This window comes from Pogoniulus pusillus, chromosome 31, assembly GCF_015220805.1.
Source record: "Pogoniulus pusillus isolate bPogPus1 chromosome 31, bPogPus1.pri, whole genome shotgun sequence".
Taxonomy (NCBI): domain Eukaryota; kingdom Metazoa; phylum Chordata; class Aves; order Piciformes; family Lybiidae; genus Pogoniulus; species Pogoniulus pusillus.
Genome location: NC_087294.1, coordinates 1,290,775 through 1,309,271, shown reverse-complemented (window position 1 = coordinate 1,309,271; position 18,497 = coordinate 1,290,775). Strand labels below are relative to the sequence as shown.

Below are 18,497 nucleotides of genomic sequence, written 5' to 3'. Positions count from 1 at the left end.
TGCAGATGACACAAAGCTGGGGGCAGATGTGACTGAGTTGGAAGGCAGAAGGGCTCTGCAGCGGGACCTTGATCGCCTGTACAGATGGGCAGAGCCCAATGGGATGGGGTTCAATAGCTCCAAGTGCAGGGTGCTGCACTTTGGCTACAACAATCCCATGGAGAGATACAGGCTAGGGTCGGAGTGGCTGGAGAGCTGCCAGACAGAGAGGGATCTGGGGGTACTGATTGATACCCGCCTGAACATGAGCCAGCAGTGTGCCCAGGTGGCCAAGAGAGCCAGGGGCATCCTGGCCTGCATCAGGAATGGTGTGGTCAGCAGGAGCAGGGAGGTCATTCTGCCCCTGTACTCTGCACTGGTTAGACCACACCTTGAGTGCTGTGTTCAGTTCTGGGCCCCCCAGTTTAGGAGGGACATTGAGATGCTTGAGCATGTCCAGAGAAGGGCGACGAGGCTGGGGAGAGGCCTTGAGCACAGCCCTACGAGGAGAGGCTGAGGGAGCTGGGATTGGTTAGCCTGGAGAAGAGGAGGCTCAGGGGTGACCTTATTGCTGTCTACAACTACCTGAGGGGTGGTTGTGGCCAGGAGGAGGTTGCTCTCTTCTCTCAGGTGGCCAGCACCAGAATGAGAGGACACAGCCTCAGGCTGTGCCAGGGGAGATTTAGGCTGGAGGTGAGGAGAAAGTTCTTCACTGAGAGAGTCATGGGACACTGGAATGGGCTGCCCGGGGAGGTGGTGGAGTCGTTGTCCCTGGGACACTTTAAGGCAAGGTTGGACGTGGCACTTGGTGCCATGATCTGGCCTTGAGCTCTGTGGTAAAGGGTTGGACTCGATGATCTGTGAGGTCTCTTCCAACCCTGATGATACTATGATACTATGATACTATGATAAGGCTCAGCCCTTCTCCATAACTTAATATAAGGCTCAGCCCTTCTCCATAACTTAATATAACTCTCAGCCCTTCTCCATAACTTAATATAACGCTCAGCCCTTTTCCATAACTTAATATAACGCTCAGCCCTTCTCCATAACTTAATATAATGCTCAGCTCTTCTCCATAACTTAATGTAAGGCTCAGCCCTTCTCCATAACTTAATATAACTCTCAGCCCTTCTCCATAACTTAATATAATGCTCAGCTCTTCTCCATAACTTAAGATAAGGCTCAGCCCTTCTCCATAACTTAATATAAGGCTCAGCCCTTCTCCATAACTTAATATAACGCTCAGCTCTTCTCCATAACTTAATATAACACTCAGCCCTTTTCCATGCTTTGCTGTGACCATACACAGATCCCTAACTTACCAATCAGATAGTGGTCAAGATGCCTTTAGGATGTGCACATTTTCTTTACATGAGAGGTTCAGAAAAAAACAAGTTTAATCATGTTTCATAATAAATATCTCTGTCCACTTATAGAGTGAAATATAGAGCAAATGATTTTGCAGAGTATCACTGTTAACCAACAAGCAATTGGTTCCAACTACTAAATGTGATAAGCACAGCACTGTTTTAAATTGTGGCTGCAATGAAATAATTGTAGGTGGTACAGAAATGCCAATTTGAAAACAAAACCTCAGAAACTAAACAGAAATCCCCCAATTATTTGAGAAGTCAAATGCTGAATAAGTAACCTGTAGTATGATCAGCTCAAAGACATATTGCTGTCTTTGAACAGATCAATGGGTGATGTTGTAGCTTTTGTATTGTCTTCAATGTTAACCTGCCTTACACTGAGATACTTAAAGCCTCAGTACTCCTAAAGCTCACCAATTGATACTTCTTTTTATGGAGCTGTGTTTAGGTCATGTTCTGTATATACAGCAAATTATTGAAGGAAAAAGAGCAAGTTGTTAATTTTTCAGAAGTGGGTAATAACTTTGACAGTTTGCAGCCCAGGTTTTTATGTTAGTATCCCTTCTTTTGATTGGTGTATATCTAAGAGTTTGATTAGTGCACATCTAAGACTTCATGGTGAATGGCTGACTTTTTATTTATGCAAAAACTTTTAGTTCTGAATGTAAAGAGAGTGGAATGATCACTGCGTGTCACTTCCCTACCTTCCTTGTTTTTCAATGAGTATTCACTGGAATGTTCTATTAAAATGCTTTAACACATAACACTTTGCTTTCAGTTTATAGAATCAGATTTGAGGCAGAAGTTGGAACACGCCAAAGAAATGTCAGAAACAGCAAAGGAGACACTGAAAGATTTTACTACTCAGAAGATGCAGTTACAGAAATTTATTGATCAGATGACAGACTGGTTAACAAAAGTGGAAGAGACACTCTTAACCTGTTCACATAGCCTGGATCCTGAAGCTCTAAATAAAGTGAAGGTCAGTGCTGAAGAAAATGAATATGCTTTTTCTCGTGTAGTGATCTTTAGTTCTTTATCAGAATGTTTGCTAACATTGTGCTCCATTTTCATCCTGGACAGCTACCAAAATATTAGCAAATAATGCAGTGATGCTCTGTAAGAAATTCCAGCAATTTGATTCATTAACTGTATAGATAAGAGTAGTAAAAAGCATTTTTTCATGTTTCTATGATGGCTCTTTATTGCAAGGATTCCTCTCATTTGGAAAATTCAGGACATGTTATCCAGTACTTGTTGTGTCTAGGACTTGAAGTGAATCACAGGAGGAAAGAGCACAGGGGTGGGGCAAAACCGTTTGAGGAAAAGAGAGTGTTCTTTTGCTGCTTTCCAAGTGTCCTATTTGCCTTGTGGCTTCATTTTCAGGAAACACAAAAAGATCTTCAGCTTCAGCAGAGCAGCATTGACTCAACCTGTGAGAACCTCAACAGCCTGTGTCGCAAATACCATTCTGTAGAGCTGGAAACTCTTGGTGGCACTGTCACTTCATTAATAAAGAAGTACGAAGCTGTGAATCTGCTCTGTTCCAGAACACAGGCCAGCCTGCAAGAGTCCTTGGAAAAACATTTCCTCTGTGAGTCTTCAGGCTTGTTAATATGGGCCCTAAGGCCAGAGCTGTGAATCACTCTGCAATTTGTCAGAGTTTCCAGTGATGGCACTTGGAATTACAATTTTATTTGTGTGTGGAGCCTTTCCAAAAGTCTCTTACCAAATATTCCTTTGATAACTGCTATGAAACAAAGCATTTTACAAACATAGAAATCTACTTTAAACACTGGCTGTGCAGGAAAGGCATGCTTAGCTCCATCCCTCTCCACTCTATTGCATACCTACACTTTGTGTAATGCCATCATTAGATGTATATAACCAAAGGGAGATGGTTGTAATGCAAAAAATCCCATCTGAAGTATTTTCTGGGGCAATTTTACTCTCACATAGTAAGATATTAGGACATATCATATTCTGAAAATGCCTCTCTTTTCCCATTGACTGTAATGACAAGTCTAGTGTGACTTCAAATTTGGATGTTTATAGTGGAATCCTCTAACTTCTTGTGAAATGAATCCCACTCCCCAAGGTCATTGAAGGCAATGAGACTCATCCTGTTACCTTGTACACACTGCTCCTGAAAGAAAAAATTGTGAGAGACAGCTGCATAGTATTGTGGATAATGCTGCTGCTTAAAAATATTCTCTTCTCTGTATTTCTTTATTGAATAAGATTCTATGCAAGAATTCCAGGAATGGTTTTCTGATGTGAAGGCAACAGTAAAAGAATCATCTGACAGATCTGGAGACAGTAAAGACATCGAGGCAAAGTTACAAGACTTGCAGGTATAGTGAACAGTTGGCAAAAAAAAAGGAATTAGCAATTTAACTAAATGATCCAGTTAATAGTACCTAAAATTATTGGTAGGTGCTAACTTATTTATCAGGTTTGTTTCAAAAAAGGTAACATAAAGATGGTTCAAGAGCAAGTACATACTGTAGAGTGAATACAGCGAACTAAGTTCTCTCTTCTGAGAGCTTAGAATTTAATTCCTGGTTTATGTATAACTAAACTCTTTGTTTCGCTTTTAAAATACCTTCTCCCCCTTTTGGCCCTCTTTCTCTTCATGTTTTTTCTTATACCATTGCTTATTCAGTCTTTCAGACTAACACAAATAGGTCAAAGCTTGTCTGTGTAGATTTTGGATGTGACAGAATACAAATAGCAAACACCTACTGCAAGCAGTCCTAACTCCTGAAATACATATAACAGGACATGTAAACTATCCAGAGAAAGACAGAACTAGCCTGGGACCAAACATGAGAATTGGACTAGCTGCTGAGAATTTCCCCATAGCTAGGCTGGTGTTCAGTTTATTGGGGAAATCTGAGCACATCTCGTTGCCTGTATTACCTATCATCAGTTGTTAAACCTTCTGTGTTTAAACTGTATTTTTTTCATTACACAGAATGCTCTGGATTCTGTTAGTGAGGGACAGAACAAGTTAGATGCTGCCTGCAAGGAAGGAGAAAGGTTGTGTGCTTGCCTACCAAAACCAGTTGTGAGCCATATTCAGGAACAAATAGCAAAATCTAACCAGAACTTCCAGGAACTGCTCAACCAGTGTCTAAATGAAAAGAAGGCCCTGGAAGCTTGTGCCTCACACCTAGGAAGGTGAGTGATACCTGAGCAACCGAAGGACTACATGAAACTGTCCAGCTGCTGACATACAGGGCACAATTCTTCCTGTTTGCTTCATTCCTTGGAAATATTTGAGGGAAAACACAATTGCCTGCTCAAAACAAAGCAACAAGTATTGCTTTGGTTCAAGAATGGAATGACAGAATCACAGAGTGGTGGAGGTTGGAAGCAACCTCCAGAGATCATCTAGTCAACCCCCTCGCTGCTAATGCAGATATGCCTAGATCAGGCTGCACAGGCAGGTTATAAAAGGTTCCAGAGAAGGAGACTTCTCAACCACTCTGGGCAGCCTGTTCCAGTGCTCCACAACCCTCAAAGCAAAGAATTTTTCCCTGAAGTTCAAGTGAAACCTCCTGTATTCTAGTTTGTACCTGTGAGGTAACATACAAGGTCCAGATCATACATATGGATGATCTGTGTTGCTCATGCAATCCCAAATCAGCAGCTGGGATCTCAGTAACTTAAAAGCAAATTCCTGGAAGTAAAAGGTGTAATGAATCTTCAAGCTCTGCTTCAAGCTCAGTTTGAAGATGGTATGCTTTTTGCATGCCATGCATATGTTCTGTCCCATTCCAGGTAGATATATTTCCTAAGGATTTAATAAGGAAACACTTAAATTATCACTTGGAAATGGAATTTTGGGGAGTTTAAATACTTTAATGCGTAACTACATACAAAACTGTTGATAATTGAATGCAGAGTTAATGTGACAACAGTGCATAAAACAGCAAGGTGAGACAGTAAGCCTTTGTGTATGCAGAATGTTTTCAAGCTTAGGGCTCGAACATGTTGAGCTGAGTTCTGACTCCTTGAGATTCCAGTTACATTCTGCTGGAGAAACTAAAGGCACATTTCAGGTACTGTTATTGTCAGTACCATTTTTTACCCAGGCTTTAATCTTAGACTAAAACATTTAAAAGGATTTGGAAAAGACTTTCTCTTGGTCTGCTGTTACTGAATGAGTGCACTGCCACTTTAAATTTTTGAGGCTTCTTTTCTGCCGTGATTTTGCTGAACAGTTTTAGAGAGTTGCTGAATATTTTTAGATGAGTAGTCACTGTGGAATTATGGTTTGTGCAGTACTCTTATTCTCAAATCATGAAACGGATGCGTAGCTTTATTTTCCTGGCCTCGTGGAGATTGAAGGAACTGAGATAACTTCTTACTAACTTTACCTGAGAAAGATTTTTAAGTCAGTTTTTATCTGTTCTGTAGCTTTGAAGATCAGCACAAGAAACTTGGCCTGTGGATACGTGACATGGAGGAAAGAATAAGCACGGAAGCATTAGGAGAGAGCAAACAGCTTATTCCCGAGAAGAAAAAGGAGGTGCAGAAAGCAGAGAAGTTCCTGGAGGAGCTACTGAATTCAAGGTATTATGAAATACATTTCCTCAAGTACTCTCAATTTTCCCTCTGCTAAAGCAACGGTGAGTCTGAACTGTTGGATTAAAGCATGTTTGTGAAAGATCAAGAAAGGTGTTGCAACGTATTCTGTAAAAGGAGGCTGAATTCAGATACTTCCAGTTTTAAGGAAACTGGAATTTAAAGACAACTCCAAAATTTGCTGTTGCTATAGCTGTCATTAAGAAAAGCTTATCTTACTTCATTAATAAAGGGAAACTGAAAATACAGTTTAAAAATAAACTAAAACATTGCTTGTACAAATCTTATAAACATTGCTCCTAAAAGCATTAGTAACAATGGCACTTCTCAATGCATGCAGTTTGCTTTCTTTCTGTCCTACAACACTCGGATCCCACCAGGTTGCAGAATCCCCTTTCCCTTATAGCTGACTTTATAAGAGCTCAAATAACATCTGCATCATCTCCAAAACTCTTCTACAAGTCAGACTTAACCAATAGATACTGCAGTAGCTGCCTTTTGCAGTACACAGTGGGGTTTTGAAAACTGTATTATTATTACTAGGTTGGTGAAGATAGAACTGAAACAGTAGTCAGTTGTTCAAGTCTTACAGCATGCTAAAAGGAAACACTCCCTGTCCCCTTGAGATTAATGCACAGCATTTTGAGCTGATGTGAATTCCCTGTAGTCAAAGGCTAACAGCAAGGGTGATCCAGCAGACTGAGATTAACTAAGGCTATAAACCCAGAGTTTTCATGCCCATTACTGACCCCTACCTTGAATCCCAGAGTCATTGTCTAATTCCTGACAAACAGTCTGACCTTTCCATCGTACCTGCCAAAGACTCTATAAACTTCTCAGAAGCTTTGGTAGGTGCAAAAAAAGTAGCAACTCATATAGAACTGCAAAGCGTGGCAGCCAAAAAGAAAATTGAGTTGGCTTTTAATTTAAATGTGCAACACAGACATTTCATTGTGATCACCGAGCACCAAAACCTGCAAAGAATGGCACTGTACACAGGTAAACATATTAATCAGTACACACTGTTTTCCTTTCAGTCTCTCCTATTTCTCCTGGCAACTATGAACTCTATCATTGGTGGAGTGGTGTGCTAGTTTGAAGCTAGCTAGAATGTTTTGGTGAGAAGGACTAGATTACAGGCTGTAAAAGGAAAACAATGGTGATGTCTGCTTCACTCATAGGCTTGCTGAGATGTATAAAAATATAAGTCAAAACATAGATAACACACTCAGCACCACTCTTGCTGGGGCTGCTGGCTGAGCTGCATCTCTCTAACCTCACCTTCCATTTTGGGCTAACCCACTTTGCTTTGTAACCCTCTGGCCGAACCTCCATTCTTCCTTGGGACTGGGGTAAGGTTGAGAGGGGTAGGGGGAAGGTGCAGGGGTGGTTGAGAGCCCCTCCTGGGGACTCAGGTTTCTGGGAGGGGAGTTGTGTTTCTGTATTACCTTTTCCCTTGTCTGTTTCTGTCTATAACTGTATATCCTGTAACTATCTGCTTGTATATTGTGCCAGCTGTAAATATAAGCTTCATTCAATTCCCAGAGCCAGCTGAGTCTAGTCTGGGTGATTTCTAAAGTGTGGGGGGGCAGGGAACACCCAAACCATCACAAGTGGGTAATTTTGTCAGCAATCTGCAAAATCTCTGATAGTTGTTACAACATTACATGCTTTCCAAAACTGATTTCCAGTCTCAACATTTTCTTTCAGGGAATCTTTTGATAAGCTGTCTGAAATGGCACAAGCGTTACATGAAGCAGGCCATGGAGCAGGGAGGGAAGTGCGCCTGGCTTCTCAGCATCTCACCAGCTATCAAAGCATAGTCAAAACTGTCAAGGAGAAGCTGCGCACATGCCAACTTGCACTCCAAGACCATCTCACTTTGGAGGAAGCATTGCAGAGTATGTGGTCATGGGTGAAAGAGGTCCAAGATAAATTGGCATCATCAGAGAGCACTGTTGGTAGCAAAGCCACACTGGAGAGACGACTGACACAAATTCAGGTAAAGAAGGATACACGTAGAAATTATACATCGATTAATGTTGAATGTGAACCACATCAGTGGAAAAAGAGTATGTCTACATTTCATTCTTTCTATGGTTGTGAAGGAAAGGATTAAAATTTAAGATGGTCTTGACAAATTGGGAGGTGCAAGGGTTGGACTTGATGATCTGTGAGGTCTCTTCCAACCCTGATAATACTGTGATACTGTGGTACTGTGATATGAAAAAACAGGAAGAAGATTAATGGAGACAGATGCCAGGTATTACATTTAATAAAGAATAATGAATGATGAAAACATGTATTCAGGCCCAGAAAAGCTTTCTAATGAAGAGGAAGCCTTGGAATAACTGACACAGACAGGCTGTGACATATCTGTCACAAGAGGTCTTCAGGAGTAGGAGATCCCACCATGAACTTTCTTCAAGCAGTGTGATGCTGTCTTTCTGTGCAGTGCATGCCCTACTCATTATCTACTGCAATGTGAGCAAAAGTTTAGCATCACCAATGCAGTTAGATACCTGTATAGCTGTGGGAAGAACTGCTGGGTCACTTGGACAGAGGAAAGGATGGGGATTTAGAAGAAAAGGTGTCTAGGAATTCACATTGTGCATGGCTGTCAAGGATAAATAAGCTCAGAGAAGGTAATGCCCACTGTTGAAAGAAAAACAGCTTTTACCACTTAGCAGTTTGCATTTGATACTTTGACTTCTTTCACCTCACAGGAAATACTCTTACTCAAAGGTGATGGTGAAGTTAAGCTGAACATGGCCATTGGCAAAGGAGAGCAAGCACTTCGAAGTAGCAATGAGGAAGGACAAAAGATGATACAAGCCGAGCTTCAGACAGTGAAGGATGTATGGAATGACATCATCAGCACTTCAGTGAACTGGCAGAGGTAAAGCTCCCTAGAAAACACAAGTCAGGCCCTTCCAGCTTTGCTTACAGCGTGGTACCTTCCCTAGAAGTCCACTCATTTATTACCGGCTATGTGAGAGGAGAGTTGAATCATTGGAGAGAAGCAAAAACTGCCCGAAAAAAAAGATGTAGTTCTGTCAAAAGATTAACTGATTAGTTTAATCACATTTAATGCATTAGTAATTAATGGTAATTTAAAAATAAATAGAAATCATACAAGGTCCTACAGAGAAAAAGCTAGAAAGGGCTTTCTGAGTTCTTGAACATGTACTTGGGCAGAACAAAGAGCACATAACAGATACCTACTTTCTCCTTACAACTCTCTAGGAAATAGTCTCAGTTCTGTCTTTCCTTATGGTTTTTGTTGTTGGGTTTTAGCTTTGTTTTAATTAACAAACAGACCAACAAAACCCCACACTAATATCCACTGTAAATAACATTTCTTGCAAATTAAGCCGATTCCTTCTCGTCCTAACCCTTGTAGAAATGGAAGTGTTTTCCTATTACCTACGTGAGAATGTTTATGTGTTGAAGACTTCTACCATCTCTTGTTCTAGGCAGAACAATGTTTCTCAGATTCTCAGTATTAGTGCTTCCCGAAACTCTTTCATCCTTGTTTCTTTTCCAGTAGGTTGCAGGCTATCACTACTTTGTCTGCATTTTCCTTAATAGATAGTAACCAAAAGTAGGCTGACACCTTAATGTATTTGAGTCCTTGTTAGTTCTGAACAGAGTATCGATGTTTTCTATTTCATTTGTACACTTATTAATCCAGTCCAGAGTGAGATCTTCCTTTCTTTCCAACCATATCATATTGTTGCATTTTGTTAGCTTGTGTACCCTTTTCCACAGTACTAGGACTGCTATCCCCAGATTTTATTTGTATATCTGATTTCTCCTTCCTGGGTAAAGCATTATTTTCATCATCAAAATCCATCTGCTTAAAATTTATTTTAATAATATCTGACATTTAAATCTTGTCATCCAAATAGCTGCTGCCTCTCCCTGGTTGCTTTCATCTGTATGTTTCATTATGAGATGGAAATGGGCCTCTAGTGAACTTCTATGTGATTGTAAATCCTTAGTTTTCTAGTGAAAACAAAACCTTCTCTGCATCAAAAAACCCACAGATCTGCATCAGAAAGGTCATAGATCTGTATTGTAGATAATATGAGTGCTAGGATGTCTGGGACCTAAAAATGAGCTGTCAATGATGGGAAACATGATACAGGAAAATTGGAGGTTTTCAATTTCACTTTACTTCTTATTCCAAAATAGTAATACAGTTATATGTAGAAAATGGTAATAGAGTCCACTGGAATGAGCATTACATCCCTCAGCACAAATCCCAAAGCAATCTGCTAGTAGGAGTAATATAAAAGAGAATATTATAAATTGCAAGTAACTGATCTTTTTTCTTCCAAAACTTGTCAGAACATCTCCTGATTGTCAGTAATTTCATATGCTGCTGTACATTTGATTACTCTGATCATAAAGATCTCCAGTAATGCTCTGTGTTTTACTCCACTGAAGAGACACTGAAATGAGCCTTTCAGTAGCCTGAGATAGATTGCTCATGAAATCTGTAATAGGGAAGCAGCTGCATTAGGCCATAGGCAGCAGCCAAAAGGACATGGAAATTCTCAAATAGCTTGGATGTAAGTTGCCTTAGAAAACTAAAGTAAGATGGAGGAAAAAGAATAATCTGAACAAGTTATACATGGCTGTAGACATTGTAACAGGTAAGGCAAAAGCACAGTATTTTTTTCAGAAGTTCTTATCTGTACTGTATATGTTTCTTTTAACATAAGCTTCCTAGAGTCTGTCATTAGCCAGTGGAATGAATATTTGGAAAGGAAAAACCAGCTGCAGCAGTGGTTAGACAAACTGGATCACAAAGTGAAACAGCCTTTAGAACCACAGATTGGTCTGAAGGAGAAGTTTGCTCAGCTGGACCACTTCCAGGCTATTGTTTCTGAGATAGAGGATCACTCTGGTGATTTAGAGCAACTCATTGAAAAGGCTGTGGAACTGTATGAAAAGACTGAAGATGATTCTTTTGGAGAAGCAGCTCAAGAAGAACTGAAAACACAATTTAGAGACATCACAACTGTAGCCAAGGTAAGATGAAGGCAAAGATGTCTATTTCAAGTGAGCAGAATGTTTAGACGTCCGCACATTCATGAGTGTTAGCTCACAAGAGTATAACACAATCTACTCATTCAGGTCAAAGGCAAATCTTAACCACTACACTATTCCACCTTTTCATTGTAAGGTAGAGTGGCCCCATTTTAAACTTACTGAAAAGCTAAGCATGAGCCATGAAGTTGCCCTCCAGGGCTGCAAGGTCTGGTCTGATCTGACGATTAAAATTGGACTGAGCACCCTAAGAACCTTTGCACTTTTGGACAGCCAAAGTCTTCCTCTGTGGGCTTTGTATGGGATATCTCTATGATTCTGCTTAGCATTTACAGATACTTGGTGGTTCTAAATTCTTGGTGTTTCTGGCAGTGTTCTGCTCCCTGAGAGGACTCATGGGTGATTTGCAAGACTCTCTAGGGTGTATTTGGATTACTGTGTCAGATTTGCACAGCTGCTGCTTTGATACCTATTAAAGGATACATTTTTTGTTTAATGATTTGTTAAACCACATTTTTGCATAGATTTTCAGATATTTTTTCAGCTTTGTTCCAGCAGAATGTGCCAGTCCAGACCAACTTAAACCAAATCTTGTGCAGTGTGTGTTCTGCTGCTGTAAGCTGTGTTCTATTTAGCATTCACATGCATGCTTTACATTTCAACCAGCACTCTGTGCCACTACATGCTTAATGCCAGAACAGCATTTAAACACTGTAATGGTATTTCTTTATCCTTTTTTTTCCCATCCCATCTGAATGATAGGAGAAAATGAGGAAAGTGGAAGATATTGTGAAGGATCATTTGCTCTATCTTGATGCTGTGCATGAATTCACAGACTGGCTTCATTCAGCAAAGGAAGAGCTGCACCGCTGGTCAGATGCATCTGGAGATACATCCACCATACAGAAAAAGCTGGCCAAAATCAATGTAAGTTAAATTAGGGTTCATAATCTCATCTTCAGTTCGGACCCTATCCTCTAACATAGGCCAGAACCAGAACCCGTATTAAACTCGTGCAACGGCACAGTCAGACCTGAGTTAGTCACGGCACACATGGAAGCAATTTGCAAGAGCGGAAGCCCAGTGGCACCAGAGAGTGTAGTTTAGCTGAGCACTGACCGTTGCTCTGTCCTCACTCCCGAGTATGCTTTCTGCAGGAGGGAAGCTGAGTCAAAGACAGAAAAAATCTTCTCTGATTTGTGTGCAATGGAGATGCATAAAGCAGCGCAAGGACTGTTCTCCCCAAACCTGCAGAAGTGTATGAGTTGCCTCTCTGTGTGTGCTCTCCGTACCCTAGCAGCCGTTCCTAGGCATTTGAGTACTGAAGCAAGGTACACGTTCCTGAATGCGGAGTTAAAGCACACCACACGGTTTGCTCGTGCCTGATGGCTACATTCAGGTGGAATCATAGAATCATAATACCAGCAACAGCTTACTCTGGTCCCAAACATGAGTGTGCCAGTAGTAAACAGATTACTAGCTGAAGATTCAAGATATCTGAGTTCAAACATACACTCAGATAGTTTTCAGTTTCCTTTGTGCTCAAACTCCTCATGGATAAAAATGGAAAGGAAGGAGATAGTTTCTAGCTAGTAAGACTAACAAGAATAAATAGCACTACTGTGAAATGCAGTTTTTGGGGATTATATTTATATTCGACAGCTTCTTAAAGTGAGAACTCTCCAGATTTCCTTGTGGTATGTGTGAGATTGAAATAGGACACTGGGGAAGGAATTAACTTCTGGGGGGAAGGCATGTGCAACCAATTATGGCACATCACAGATCATGAGTAGGTTGTAAAATACTTTTTCTGAGCAACATAGCTGTGTTCTTAAACCGACTACGAGCAGCTACCTAGCAGCGTTTCTTTCGTAAAAGATGGCAGCAGAGTTAACCGTTTTCCACGTTAACCTAGGCAGTATTTTAAGTACCTAGCAGAGGCCGTGTCTCCCTGAGATCATGGCAGTTTCAGAATCGCTGTAAAGCCCGCACACTTTTATTCTTAGCCCTCCTCCGGCCGCGGTTGGCAGCTCGGCTGGCGGGGAGGAGGCGCCGCAGCCGCTGCTCGGCGCTGCGCTGCCCCCGCCCCGCGGTGCGCTAAGCCGGGGCTGCGGCCCCCCGCTCCCCTCCCCAGCGGGGGCGGCTCTGCGGGTTACCGTGGCGACGTCGTCTTGCAGGAGCTGGTGGAGTCCCGCCAGATCGGGGCGGGCCGCCTCGGCCGAGTGGAGTCGCTGGCCCCGGCCGCGGAACGCAGTACGACTAGCAGCGGGTGCCAGCTGCTGGCCGCCGAGATGCAGGCCCTGCGGTCGGACTGGAAGCAGTGGGAAGAGAGCGTCTTCCGCAGCCAGAGCAGCCTGCGGGATGTGCTCAGCCAGATGGCCCTCTCGGAGCAGGAGTTCGCGGCGCAGGTCGCGCAGCTGGAGGAGGCCGTGCAGCGGTTCGGAGGGCAGCTGGCCGCCTGGTCGCAGAGCCTGGCTCCCGCCGACAGCCGACATACCGACGCCGAAGTCGTGGAAAGCTGGCGCAAGGAAAAAGTAAGATCACCTCTCCTTTCCTAGCATCTTTTCGGTTGTAAATGTGCGGTTACTGTGCGCAGAAAACTTCTGCCAAGCGGGGCTGACAAGGACAAATGAACAAAATATACTTGGGAAAGAATACTTCTATGAAAATCTCAACTTCCCAAACTCTTTTTGTAACTGTAACTGTAGCAGTCAGTCCTTGCAGACATTGCTCTCCTTGATGTCTGCAGTGCGAGGCTTAGCTCATGCTGCCAGGAGCTCAGATGTTAAACAAGGCTTGCCCTAAGAAGATGAAGCAACTAGCACACCAGCTCTGAACTTCTTTTGCAAGTTGCTCCATGTTTCAAACCAAAGTAGTACTTGATCGGAGAAGTGTCATGCATTTCCTACAGGCCAAGCGGTAGCTGGAAACGTTTCTTCCTCATAGTTCATCAAGAGCTTACTATGCTTATACGTTTCATTTCTCGAAACAAACTTCCCGTGATCTAGGTTGAGATCTTGTCCAGTATTCAAGGAACCTAGGCTGAGAGCCAGTGCTTTGCGATAGAATGCAACGGAATGCAGAGAAGTGAAAGGTTGTTTCTGTTCCCGATTGCCTTCCAGAGTGGGGGGGGGGATGGGAAGGACATGTATGTATCACACACATTTATACATGGATAGTCAGGACAATCAAGATGTAGGTTTTTATCTATCCTGACTACTGTGGACCACAGGGGTTGAGGAAAAATGTCTTTCCCTTTGAGAGTAGCGTAGCAATGAAGCAGTTTTAGTACAGGCATAAAGGTGAGTAGGGCCTGGTTTCTGACCCGTGGAGTGCAGAATCACTAAAAAGATACCCAGAACACTTTCTCTTTGAACTGAAATTGCAACTCTCCCCCTCCAGTGCCTGTGCCAAGTCATTTCTGTGGCTTCCTCTTTCACAGAATTCCCTCACACGGATTTCTGGAACCTGCTTGCTTGAGTGCTGGTTTGTGTCTGTAGGTGTGATAAAGCTGACAGGATGCAGATGAGGGAACAAATAGGCAAAATCTTACATGTCCATATGTTTCTAAAAAGGAAAGGAAGACATATAATCAACATACAGTGACAATTACCATACATGTTTTAATTTATAGGTGGAGAAGTACTAAATTCAAAGGATATTGCATTTGTTAATAGTATATATAATACTCTCTGTGTTCTGTAGCTGTAGGTAACACTTTAGACAGCTGTAAACTTGGGCTAATGGGGAAGGAATATACAGGGGAATCTCAAGACTGACTATTCACAGCCTTACTATGTAATTTTATTCATGGTTAGAGGGGGTGTAACAGTAATCCTTCCATTTCTGGACCCCAGGGATAGGTCCTATTGTAAAATAGCACTGCAGCTTTCCATTTCTATTGTTTCATAGTGACTCTGTTGCCATGTAAGCCAAGGCCACAGATTAAAAATGCTATTTCCTAATTCTGAGAATTTGCAAGCACATTCAGTTATCCTGTTATAGTCAAGATCTGTTCCTTTAGGTATGGGAAGTTTAAGAGCTTATTTTTTGGTAATTGTCAGAGTCAAAGTTAAATTCAAGTGGCTGCAACAATGCTATCAAGTGTTTCTGTAAGGAAAAAACATCTTCCTCCAAGTTCATGTCCCTGTTTGTTCATGGGTTATGCCTACTTGTTATCAGAATAATCTTTTAGTAGTCACTGGGTTTGACCATTTGAAACTGAATCATTTTCTTGACAACAGGCAATTCTAACTCTGTGCTACTCTTAGGACACTTTTTCTTTAGGAAAACAAACAAACAAAACCCCCAGCCAACAGCTCTTACATTGCATTGTGGTGATTCCTGCCCTATGCAGTTTGTGACATCATGTGTTTGAGTACTGGCCATTGTGTTATTCTTAATACTAGCAAGACAAGCCCTCTGTGTAGTTTAGCATCAAATAAGATAAACAAAAAGTAGTTTGTTTACATTTTTTAGTAAGTATCATTGTTATTACGTAATTACTGAATTCAAATGCTACTTTAAATGGCATTGAAACAAACTGATGGACTATTTCAAGTGTCTTTTAGTTAAGGTTGGCAAGATTCCTGGTGTATGGCTGACTTGAAGAGGATAAAAGTCCCTATGAGCATGAATAATGTAAATAGCACTTTACAGTGAAAAATGTGCTTAGTGAGTGAATTTAGCTCTGCAATGTGGATTGTGATTTTTTTTTTTTTAACCCTTCTGCATATATTTTCATGTATATCATTTGAACCTTTCCTGCACGGCCAGTTTTGTGCTGATAGATGATGATAAACTGTAAACTATTTATATGTTGAATCATCCTTTAAAAATATATATTTATAAACGTAGTGGGAAGTCCCTGAAGTTCCATGTCCCTGTTCAAATCTGTCTTCATTTTCATATGATCAGTTTTTTAAGTGTATATTGTAAATGTCTTCCAGACTGGCACTTAGTTTTAGTTGAACTAATCTGTATGTGCAAACACTCAGGCCCCTCTGCATTTTAGCACCTCTGCCATGATGAGCATAACTAGCTAATTTTTCTTCTCCCTGGTTAAGGCAAATGGTTGAAGAATTTAATTTCTAGTGAGATGAGGAGCCAAATCTGCACTGCTTATTGTGCTGGAGTAGCTGACAGGATTCTGCAGTGGAGATGCTGTGGACATCAACAAGGACTGGTTATCACGCTTTTCTCACTGACGTAAGCTAAGCCAACAAAAGCATTTTTCCTATTGTTGGCTTGGCTGTCTCCAAGGCAAGAGCCTTTCCAGTGCAGCAATGGCAGACAGTAACTCATTCACTCTCACAGGACTGTGAGCAGCTGTACTTTTACATTATGAAGTCCTCTGTGAAAGAGTTGAAGCTGTTGAAAGCTTTGTACATAAACTAAACGTTCTGGATCCAGCTCAAACCAGTTTTTATAAGCATGCTAAACTTAAGCCAATAGGCTAATTATATTGATAGAAACATACACCATTTGCTATTCCCTAATCTTATAAATGTTTATATGCACATAGCTAACTGACAGTACCACAGCTCATTTCTTAAAGTGAAGCTTGTAGCTTAAACTGCTGTTTGAGAACACTTGGAGCTAAGAAAGTTGAGGCTTCCAGAAATTTTACCTATAGAAGATCTTAATTCCAAATAAACTTCTGTAGGTCTGACTGCTAAAATACTCTTGAAAGTGAACGTGTACAGATCATAAATAAAGTTGAATTTAAATGATGATACATTTTTGTTCCAAAGATTTTTAATTGTGTTCACCAACGTTGTTTATTTGTTTGTTTGTTTGTTTTTCCACAGGAAACATTGGATGCTCTGGTAAAGTCTGAATATATAACAGATGAGATCAAAACTCAGTTAAATGATCTTTGTAGATTTACCAGAGACCTGAGTACTCATTCTTCAAAAGTTTCAGGGTTGATTAAGGAGTACAACAGGTACACATTTGTCTTGTTTATAGTTCACCAATCCTGGGGGGGGCACTGCTTTTAGGGAACAGTTGATTAGAATGTTGGAATTAGAAACAGAGGCATACAACAGTTAGGACCAATATTTTCATCTTCACATGAACAGATGTTGTAAAAAAAGTAGTAATTTGAGTTTTGTTCTGTGTTACCAAACTCAGATGAACCTAATATATCTCCACACCTAACCCACTGCAAACGGAGCTGTGAGAAACTGAGGTAGCACCGTGGCTTACTTGAAGGAGGAACAAGCTAGACCAGCTATTTAGGATATTTTTATTCATTTTGTCCTTCAGTTTACTCTTATTTGACTTGAAAGTTCCTTGAAACAAAGCAGCTAGCATTAACTTGCTGATTTACTTGAGAGTGTGACACTTGCATTTCAGACACAAGACTGTTTCTTGCTGGGGGTTGTAATTTTTTGCTTCTGTAGCTGCAGAAGAAGGGTGAGAGAACCCAGATTGAGCCCTTTGAACACTCAATTTAAGAGAGCCACAGAAGTAATTGCTACAGTTCTGTGTCCTGTGCTTAGAGAAAGGAGCTTGCAGAAACTATTTGTGCTTAGATGCTCTGAATCATTCCACAGAAACACTTATACCTGTTATATTTGTGATGGTTACATCCCCATTTACATGCTTCACTTTTGAGGAAGTGAAAGCTTCAATTGACTTTCCTGGTCCCTCAGTTAAGTGCTTAGCTTTGGTAGGAGGAGTACAGGTTAACCTAACTGCGCTTAGCACTTTCATGTGCTAAGTAATAACATTGTCACCTAACAGACTGCTGCCTGCCTTCTCTCCCTCTGTCTCTCATTCTTCGCTTCCCTGATGTGATAAACCCAGCCTCTGCCTGCAAGCTTCAAAGGGATGTCAGAGCAAAGAGCAGATCCTGCAGCAAAGATTTCGGACAGCGTTCAGGGACTTCCAGCAGTGGCTGGTCAGCGCAAAAGTAACTACAGCCAAGTGCTTTGATGTGCCTCAGAATATCGGTGAAGTTTCAGCAAGTCTGCAGAAAATACAGGTAAAATACTAGTCTAAGGGAAACTCAACCAGTTTCTTATAGAGCTCAGACTGAATTGTTTGGTCAGTTGCTGGTTTTTGTTAATGTTATCATTGTCCTACATTCTTGATGGAAGTCCAGGGCCTGCGTATGCCTCAGAGTCACCTCCAGCTCCTGCTGTTACCTGTGCCAGGATATTGAGTCCCTGAAAAAAAACCTCTATGGTTTTCTGCACTATGGAGACTTAAAGAAATGTGGTAGCCAAGAAAGTGATCACTAATTGTCTCATAAAATGCAGAATATATAGGTCATACCAGTGGCTGTATCTGTGCATCATTTAGACACACATGGCTCTTCTGTATTAAGTAACTGTGTCCCTAAATCCCGTAAATACGAACAGTTTTAAAACAGAATGTACAAACAGCTGAGTTAGCATCTTCTTAACAGGCAGAAACAATAAACTCTTACACATATTAATCAGTGTGGGAGCTTGCCATTGACCTTTGCTGGGAACCAAAGTT

At 41.3% G+C, this 18,497-nt stretch overlaps 1 protein-coding gene across 17 annotated transcripts in view; it reads left to right on the top strand.

Annotated features, from left to right (window-relative positions):
• Positions 1-18,497, top strand: part of SYNE1 (spectrin repeat containing nuclear envelope protein 1) — a 365,857-nt gene that overhangs the window by 167,817 nt on the left and 179,543 nt on the right. For 16 of the 17 annotated variants that reach the window (XM_064169493.1, XM_064169494.1, XM_064169498.1 and 13 more), the window contains 12 exons: positions 2,134-2,337; positions 2,742-2,949; positions 3,597-3,709; positions 4,333-4,538; positions 5,781-5,936; positions 7,659-7,950; positions 8,675-8,847; positions 10,679-10,988; positions 11,769-11,933; positions 13,184-13,540; positions 16,817-16,953; positions 17,820-17,997. In XM_064169493.1, the coding sequence (XP_064025563.1) occupies positions 2,134-2,337; positions 2,742-2,949; positions 3,597-3,709; positions 4,333-4,538; positions 5,781-5,936; positions 7,659-7,950; positions 8,675-8,847; positions 10,679-10,988; positions 11,769-11,933; positions 13,184-13,540; positions 16,817-16,953; positions 17,820-17,997 (2,499 nt within the window). Of the gene's footprint in view, positions 1-2,133; positions 2,338-2,741; positions 2,950-3,596; positions 3,710-4,332; positions 4,539-5,780; positions 5,937-7,658; positions 7,951-8,674; positions 8,848-10,678; positions 10,989-11,768; positions 11,934-13,183; positions 13,541-16,816; positions 16,954-17,819; positions 17,998-18,497 lie in introns of those variants that run through there. The other variant, XM_064169505.1, reaches the window with a different exon arrangement.